This window comes from Gadus morhua, chromosome 8 (genome assembly GCF_902167405.1).
Source record: "Gadus morhua chromosome 8, gadMor3.0, whole genome shotgun sequence".
NCBI classification, from domain to species: domain Eukaryota; kingdom Metazoa; phylum Chordata; class Actinopteri; order Gadiformes; family Gadidae; genus Gadus; species Gadus morhua.
Genome location: NC_044055.1, coordinates 19,863,277 through 19,873,233, shown reverse-complemented (window position 1 = coordinate 19,873,233; position 9,957 = coordinate 19,863,277). Strand labels below are relative to the sequence as shown.

At 39.8% G+C, this 9,957-nt stretch overlaps 1 protein-coding gene across 1 annotated transcript; it reads right to left on the bottom strand.

The window, feature by feature from the left end:
• Positions 1–46: 46 nt before the first annotated feature.
• Positions 47–4,983, bottom strand: LOC115549464 (phospholipid hydroperoxide glutathione peroxidase-like). Its single transcript, XM_030364684.1, has 7 exons — positions 4,884–4,983; positions 3,714–3,808; positions 3,178–3,322; positions 2,509–2,660; positions 2,252–2,276; positions 2,066–2,125; positions 47–467 (listed from the first exon to the last, which is right to left on the bottom strand). Exons 1-7 carry the CDS (start codon positions 4,944–4,946, stop codon positions 435–437), a joined length of 573 nt encoding a protein of 190 aa, XP_030220544.1. The 5' UTR covers positions 4,947–4,983; the 3' UTR covers positions 47–434.
• Between the last annotated feature and the right edge of the window lie 4,974 nt (positions 4,984–9,957).

The following is a 9,957-nucleotide window of genomic DNA, read 5'->3' as shown; positions in this document are numbered from 1 at the left end:
GCCATCTTGTGGCTAGTGTCGTTCAAACCAAGGGCCTTTGACACGGTTAAGTGCAGATGTTTATTTTTACACTAATAAATACACATTGATGCGTACTTAATAGGACCCAGTGATAGGGAAAATAATAATACAGTGCATGACATGACAAATAAAGATAAAGAGAATGGGGCTGGTGCATCACTTGACGGGTGTGGAGCAGATCCGCTCTCTGTGGCAGACGACTGGATTCACTCGACTGGGTGATGATCACTTCCTCTCCCATGGTAATACGGGGACTCTTGTGGGCGGATTCTGTTAATGAGTTGCACGCTCACGTTCATCAGGCCTGCCCTACCCAGGGACTGGGTTTACAGACAGGCCGTCATGGGTCCAGAAGTGCCCAGAAGAACCCCCAGCAGTCCATGGTGGAGGAGGGTCGTCCACCGTCTACAGGACTACATGAACTTGGAAAGGTCTTTCTCTACAGTCTGTAGAAAGAGCAGGACAGAGAGCCGTGATACACATACAAATCCTCCACTAGTCACTGTGGTAATTCATCACATTTCAGGCAGCAAGCGTTGATTGTTAAGTGAGGTCCCACTGGCGTTTCTTTCATCAAGCAGAATAGCCTTTTCAAAGGGCGTGGTCGGGATTAGTATGCGGTATTAGTTCATACCAGTTGAGATAGAAACGTGGGTCTGCTGGCTACATGCAAACATGTACGACATATGCATGCAAGCTTAGATAATGAATAAATTACAAATGAACTGCATGAGTTTGTTTTAGGTTTCATCTCTCTGCTCTTCCCTGTTGCAGTTTGTGATTTTGAACAATTATTATTCATTTATTTATTTAAAACTCTACTTTTCAATTTTTTCTTATTAATTTTTTATCTATTTTCAAATTATTAATCAAAAACAGATTGTGAGAGCCTATTTCACGTCACCATAACACACCTACTCCATCATATTCCCCCTCCTCCACCAAAAGTCATTAAGTATTTTACACTAGGAGTAAAAAGTAAAACTCCAGTATAACTAAATCCACTAATTACTCTAAGTAAGGACACAGTGCAAGCCCGCCTTCACTTGCTAGGATGAGTAATCCATCAGTCTTATTTCTGGAAAATGTCAGTTTGTTTAATGTTCCTCACTTAGCAACCGTTAATAATAATGTACCAATGACCCTTTTATAAGAGAGGGACCAGAAACACTCTGTGTAGGCAAGCCTTTAACTGTGACCACAGTGTGCTGCATCCTTAAGAGATAGACCAACGTTCAGCCTGTCTAGACACGTCCGACAAACAGTTTTTTGGTAAGCTGGAACAGGGCGCGGTTTCAGGATAAGACAACAGTGAACAAACATCTAGCAATAATGGGATTCAGATCCATGCTGTGACAGCTGCGTTACTGACTAGGCCCGATGGTGTACTGCTTGGATGGTACCACTGAAACTAGAAGTACTTCCAGTACTAGAAAGCCTGACTAGGCTCTAGATGTACTGAATGGTACTAGTGAAATGAGAAATGCCTCTCGTACTAGAAAAACAGACCAGGCTCAACATTAGTGTTATGCGAGGGTGCTGCAGTTGGTAACTGGGATTGTAGCCTTCACAATAATATAAATATTTATATTCATCATTTAAAATATAATAATTCAGTAATTATAGTATTATGGGCTTGCATGTATTTCGAAAAGTATTATCGCGGTGTGCTTGTCAATATTATGGGCTTGCAGGTATTTTGAAAATATTATCGCGTGTGCATTCCATCATGGCGTTTTAGTAAACACACTGGGAGCACATTCTTTGTTGCTGACATTTCTTTCCAGGGTTTCCAACGGGCCAAAGCCTTCTCGCAGTAATTATTGTGTTTAAAGGGGGTTTGCCCTCTTTCCTCAGTCACAGATGTGTGTATTTATCCATTTGTCACCGTTTGCATATCGAGATGATCGGCGAAAGGTCTTGATGACACCTCGGTGGTTCACCTGAGGTCTATGGGTGGCACCTCTAGACGAGGTGCTGACTGAGGGCCAACAGTGAGACTATACGCACCTCTAGGGCTAGAAAGACTGGAAGGCACACTTACAGAGGGATCATCTGTTGGTCCGTAGCGCTTCACCACCTGCCCTTCTTTGTTGATAAGAAACTGCGCAAACCCAAGAACCATGTACATTAGAAAGGCAAGTGTCGTAATAATATTCATAGTCATGATTACAAAGTCGACATTTAGATCACTCAAATTAATTTACACATTTTTCAGAGGGGTCGTTACCTTGGTGAAATTCCATTTGATGCCACTGTTTTGTGGGGGGGGGGGGGGGGGGGGGGGGGGGGGGGGGGGAATAGAGCAAATATGCGATCAGCTGGTTAGTAATGGCAACAAAAGTTACGTTGAATAATATTATATCTTCATCACATTTTAGTAGGTCTGGAAATCATCACTTAATTAATTGCTGTACAGTTAAAGTCCTATTGCATCAAAAGCATGGGTGGGTAAGTCACAACATGAGGGGGACAAGCATCACCCACTTCCCCAGTAGTCCTTTGCCTTTGGGCTGGGCCTTCATCCACTTCCATAGAGGGTGGGCGCCCTCTCCGTTAACCTCGATCTTACTGAAGAGGTCAAACTTGGCATCGAAACCTTTGGCAAACTCCTTGATCTCTGCGTCAGTTCCTGGCTCCTGCAAGAGTACGCAGACACAAGCACACATTGTAATCATGAGATAATGAGATGCAGTAAAGGAAAATCATCGGATTACGGAAGAGAAACAAACATTGCTTTGTGCACAATATTTAACAAAAATATGTTTTGCAACCGTATATTACAAGTGCATGTTTATCCTAGGTTGAATAATTAGAAGAAACTGGTGTGGAATTAAGCATAAATTTAACTGCGACCAAAAGGTAAAGGGCTTACTATTTTTTTATACAATACAGATAGTTGTAGACCTCTTGGAAAAATAACTTGCGTCACAGTCCCACGTTAACAGATAATGTAACCTATGACACACTGCTTATTTCTCCAGTGACTCAGGACAAGAAAAACTTGAACCTTAGCACTTACTCAAGAATCAAGATAAAAAACTTTAATGGGACCAGCAAGGCCCTTTGAGCCCAATATTGTGAGGTTCACAGTGGTATGTAATGCACATTAATCCGACGGTCAGGGCCAGCCATTTTTTAGAGGTGAATACATACCTGCGCTCCAAACTGGTTGCAGGGGAAACCCAAGATGTGTAAATCTTTATCAGCATACTTGACGTGCATTTCAGCAAACTGAGTGTAATTTACCCGGGTCTTTCCTCATTTAGAGGCTACATTGGTAATAATACAAACACAACCCCTGGTGAGAGACAAAAACAAACAGACAGCAGATGATATTTGGGTAAGGCAAATATGGCCAATATCAACAGCTAATGTTTACGGCCGCCGTGCCTCTTGTCCTGCCCAAAGACTGCTGCTTCTATGTGACATTTTGATCCTATAATCCTACTCCTTTTGTCGAATAGTTGAGTTATTTTTATTTGAGCTACATTAAGACTTTTACTCATGTACTTTTATTACAGATGACTTCAAAGTCTATCAATGTCACTTGCAACCAAGCAATCTGTAGTTTTACTCATGCATGACTTGCAAGTACTTTATACCCCACTGATGGTGAATAAGGAATAACTAAGCAGACGTGGATGGTTTGATAACAGGAAAACGGGCATGTTGATAGAGCTGTGCCTCACTTGTATTTTTCAAGGGACACTTCGTTGCCGTCGATGTCCGTGGCTCTGAACTCATAGATGGACTTGGCGCTCTCCCAGTCTACAGCCTGGGCACACTGCAAGGAGGAAATGAGTCACACGCCACACAATGTTAGGGAAATGCTATATTATCCTTCCTTTTTTTCAAAAAACATTAATAATGTTCTTCAGAATCAACAAAAATCGGAATGACCCAAAACGTGATTCATGTGCTCTATGGATATGCCTTTCTCTGTCTGTGTGTGTGTGTGTGTGTGTGTGTGTGTGTGTGTGTGTGTGTGTGTGTGTGTGTGTGTGTGTGTGTGTGTGTGTGTGTGTGTGTCCTTTTTTTCACATTAGGTTATTCATATTAAACATGACGCAGTAAGGTGTAAATTCGCCTTACGTAGTGCCAATATGTTGGTGCTGATATTGGCACTACGTTTGGAAATGTCGAAATGGTTTGCGGGTTCCAAGTCGTCGGTTCCTACTTTAATATTGGCCTGGTTGCAAAAGTCTGTTGTTAAATCAGTTTTCTGGCAATAAGTTAGGGGCTATTTATAGCCTATGATTTGGCTGGAAAGGATCAATCCGATCTGGCAGTACTGAGTCTCGTTGATTAAATACAAACCGGCAATTCATTGCGAGACTAACGGTACGTGTCCTAACGACCCAACAGTGATAGGAGGCGAGTACCTGGTTCAAACGAGTACCTGGTTCAATCGGCCTGAAAAAATCCCTCCAGTACGTTTGTCTAAACAATGTAACATTAATAAAGAAATCTGACCCGCTAAATCAAACTTAAGATGATCATCTCAATACACCTGCAGATGATTGAGTGGTAGATGCTTACAAACACTTAATAATAGCAAATATCAGTTCATAATTTGTTAATACGATAACATATCTATAACGGTAACACCGGGTCTTTCATTAAACAAAAAAAGCAGGTTATAGCAGCAAAGCAAATTACTATAATGTCATTAGGAACGAACACGCTAACTAGCATGTGAAATTGACAACTCTTAACCGGAGCACTTTGTCCGTCGCACCGCATTTATAAATATATATCAAAACCCAGAAATTGCTATGGGAGAATGAATTAGAAGACAATCTGTTTCTTTCTATTAAACTCTAATCACTTGTTATTTGTGCAATACTGTAGTTTCCTACCATAGCTTTAGCCAACACTCTGCCTCCTAGGAACCCGGTTGCGACAGTAGACCTCAGCCACATAATCGTCCGCAACGAACGCAAAGCTCCGCTCTGTGACCAGCGGTCCACGAGGTTTATAGACACGCCCACTTAAGGTGGTATCAGCCTTGTCTTTTTTTCTTTATTTTTGTTGTTGTTATATTTTATAACTTAGGCTATACGAGTCATGTTATTTCCTCCAGCACATAAACATAACATCGATCAATATGCAACTAAAACACTGTCAATCAAGCACTGTGAATGTCTTTTAAATTATTTTGTGTTCAATAGTCAATCGATTCATTGCTGATGCCTTAATTGTTGTGAATATGCCAAATAAACCATCAAGAAAAGCAGCCACATCCATTGTTTAAAAAAGACGCAACGTAAAATGAAGGCATTAAAAATGACTAACGGTTCTCAACATTTATTTTATGAATATACCCGTCCTTGGAACAAAAAAGGATGGGAACCCTTGCCTTAATCTATTCAAAACATTATGGGTTTAGGTTTTACAGTGTCGAATTATGTAATTTATATTGTATGTACAACCATGGACATACAATATGAAAGCACACATAAATAAATAAATATTATATAATAAATAAATCAACAGAATGCAGAGATGTAAGGGTCATTAGCCAATAGATGGCTCTCATGGCAAGGGAGATAGAAATGAATGGAATGGAGAGAAAATGGTATTTGTTATAATAGTTGGTAGAATAACCAAGTATGTGATGTAATAATAATGAGTATCTGTTGTTGGTGCAAGATCAGACACATTACAAGCTGATGTTTCAACATCATTCCAGCAGAGGGCGCTCTCTGACTATTTTCTTTCTGCATTAAACACTGAAACGGTGTCCATATTCTTAAGGGTCTTTTTGGATACAGGAGTTTGATTATTATTATTATCTCATCATTGACAGTTCATTGTCCATCATTTTTTGAATTATCTTGTCCGTTTTTTAAATTCGCTACATCTTCAGATTGCCTTTATTAATTTAATACATTGTTATCATGTCTGGATACTATGTGAATGAATCTATAAAGTAAAAGTAAGAGCTATGGAAAGAAAGTGTAATATTCTAGGGTGTAGGTTTGGTGTAGTATGTGACCACCAGAATGAATTCCAGCAAAATGGAACATGAGGACATTGCCCAAAAAAGAAATGCCTCCTACTGTTCCTCTGATGAGCAGTCATTGTTCAGATCCAATTGGCATGGTGACCGATGTGCTTGACTAGCTTTGTGCAAAGTGAATCACTGATACACATCTTTTAACTGGCTGAAGTAGATGATCTCAAGCTTGAACACAGTGAGTGCTAACAGAACTTTGGTCAATTGAGGCTTACCATTACCTGTAAGAAACCAAATATAAATCATCTCAAAACATCTATCTCAAACTTCTCAACATATAAATGTTGTCGAGTTATCTGTTAGTATAAAACGATAAAATCGAAATATTACGAGTTTTGGTTTTGATTTCTTAACAGGTGAATGAAATTGGTCTAGCGTCCAACATTATTTTTATAAAAATCGACCATTCTATATTTAATTGACCTTGTTTGGAACGTATAGGACTATGGCGTATACACATCCTGCCGTTAGCCATATAGAATATAATACCATACAATACCATAATAGCATACCGTATAGGCTACTGGATGACTAATACATTCAAATCACAAGCTCAGGTATTGCATTATTCCAGTCTGGCAAGATTCTTTATTCATGTTTATTTATAAATGGGTGACGTAGGCTCCATGCCATGCATGCTCCACCCTGTGCTATAGTGCCGGTCTGGGGCAATCAATAGGTGAACCCGTGCTGGCTCCTTGGTTGGTGGTGTGTCGCAGTGGTGATTAGCTTACAGACTCCCTAAACATCACACACTGTTGATGAGAAGGTGGCGCTGATGCCATGATTTCCTTTGTTCTTAATTTCTCTGGTGGTGGCGGCTGCGGCGGTGGTGGTGGCGATGGTGCAAGTGGTGGATGTGATGGTGGTGATGGAAGAAGTCTAATCAGAATTTGTTAATCTTTTTTTTTAAGTCTGCCATTGGTTACCATTAGACGCAACCCAATTGAAAACATCCTAATTAAACATCTTGCATGGCCAATTAAAATAGTTAACAACAGGGCTCTGCTGGAAATCTACATCTGCACGACAGGAGGGCATAAATGTGTGCGTGCGTGTGCGTGTTTGTGTGTACACGTAGTATCCATTCTCCACTTCTCCATTAAGGAGAAGTGGAGAATGGACTGTCAATTATTTTTTCATGTGATCTGTTGTGACGCTTTGAAGAAAACTTTTATCAGTTGTGCATGCAGCAGAATTGACTACAGAATCATATTCATTATTTTGATCCAGGCAAAGTAATTAAGTGTTTAAACAACGGCAATAACCTTTTTTCTTTCTTTTTTCATTAAATTGTGTCCATAGAAACAATGTCTTAATGCATCCATATATGCATATGGTAGTAGGAAAAGTGCCACTTCAATATTTAACAATAATATAATAATTATAATATAATTATAATAATAATCGCTCTCTATCTGAGTCGGATGTGAGTCAGTAACATGCTGAGAACCTTTAGGCTGGGTTACCACCACACTATAGTGTCTCTAAGCGTAGCCCTGTTGCCTCCACAGTTCCTAGAATCCCAGGTTTGATTCCCACTCTCAGATCCTCCCATCTCTATTGCCATGTAGGTATGAGCCATTTAAAATCCACAGGTGGTGTGCAAGTTCCTTTCCATGCTGTGTTTTGCGGGTGACTGCTATAAAGCAATGTGAGGATGAACCTTCTTTTTATGCAGGTGAAATGTCCTAAGGCATCACACAGCCTTTATTATTAGACCTAAGTTTGCTACGCCGTTTTTTACAGTTCATGAGCAAGCCAAGTGCTTTGCCTGGTTTTAATGATGCTGGAAACCTCACACAACTCGTGAAAACGACAGTCCATAATGAGTAGAAAAGATGGGAGAGCGCAGAAAGACAAACAACATTCTTGCCATAAAAAAAGAATTGAGTTGTTGCCTAGAAACAACCTCTGTCAAACCCCCGACTAAGCTCCACCAAACCCCCACCTCTGCCCAGTCACCCCCATCTCCATCCAGTCACCCCTAACACACTACACACACACACAAACACACAAACACACACACACACACACACACACACACACACACACACACACACACACACACACACACACACACACACACACACACACGCACACACACAAAAAGGCGCACACATACACAAACACACACACATGAACACACCTGAACACACATGCACGCACGCACCCACACACGTCAACTCAATGCGCATACACATACATTCATGCTGGGCATACACAAACACACGCACACATAAAAACATTCAAATACACACATTCATTCGACGCGTACGCACACACTGAAACACACACACACACAGAAACACAATTGCCTCCACTATGGGAGTTAAGATCAGATGCCGTTGGAAAGTTACGGTTATTTCTCTCTGTTCCTAAGCAACAAGGGAACAAGTTTGATGTATTTTTACTCTGCCCATATCTAAACAGGAAAAGGGAAATTGAAACGGCGTAACAAATTTACCACCAAACTTTCCACTTCATCAACAAACTTGGTGTAGCGTTTAAACAACAATGTAGGAAGCGACTACTGAAGGCTTACTGAAAATATAAAGTCAATACAACCTACCAGTTATCTCTTCACAGTATTTGATTGCGCATGGAGTTTTGTATTTGTTTATGTATATTTATTTTTGATAATATATTTATATTGAGATATTTAAGGTCTCTCTACTTTTTTGGTTTGTTTATGTTTGTAGCATTGTCATGTGTAGTACAACATACTCATACAGTTTGAAGAAACCCTACCGTTCTTTCAGAAAGTCAGGTCTTGTGATGTAAGAGCATGTGTAATTTGATACATAAATAAAACATCCCTCATTTTACAGTACCACGATAAACTAAACGAAAAATATGAAAGATATAAATGAACAATAAACTTTTTTTTCTAAATATTATAATATATTTTGTTTAGGAAGTAAAAATTGCATTTTAGTGGGGTTTTTCTGAGGGGCTAATTCTTGGAAGCTGTTGATAAAGACTATCGATGCATGCATGTTTTGAACATTTCTATTGTCTTTCTATATATTCCTGATGTTGAAGTATGACAACAGCAGGGTGAAGATGTCCTTTAATAAAGTGAGCTTCAGATGGAAAGACTGGAGCCTCGAATCTTACTCTTCGTATAATTTCCGATCCATATGGCAAAAGATTACTCCCCCATTTATTGATTTGGTTGACAGGCGAATGTTCAATCACACGCACGCATTTGATAAAGTACTTCAATGAAAACAGATGGCAACCTATCTTCGCAATGGCTGAGAATCTTTTACATATTAACCTCCTACTCTGTGAAGGGCTTGGTTGGCAAGGCAACAGATTCTGCAGTCTGTTTCTTCTGACTGCAACTCAATAGTTAAGATCAGCCCCAATATCAGCCCCCCCCCCCCCCCCCCCCCCCCCCCCCCCCAAACACAACAGTATGTACATACTAACAGCATGCACCTTTTAACACAAGTGAGTGCAGTCCTTCACTTCTTACATGGACACCTGCAGAACTGTTCAAGTCTCTACAGGATTTCACTGTTTCCTGAACAAACTGACATGAGACGGTCTTACAAAGAAAATGACCATGATTTATTTTCCTGAGACTTTTAATTCAACATGATATTTACAAATGTACAATCATAATAATATGCTTGATTGTGAGAAAATAGAAAGTTACTTATAGCTCTCTACATTAACCCAATTTAAAATATCCCTGAAGGCATTGTCATTGCAAACATTAACTCCTAGCCAAGGTAGGCTATTGTTTTGGAAGACATTTACTTCTCGTTATTTCTTAATATTGGGCTGTATATGTATTAATCATTCGTAACATACACATTTTGGTTGTTTATTATTTAAACCTTGATAATCCATCATTTATGCTGGTTCTCAGCTTGGTTGTTGCACCAAGTATGAATGTATGA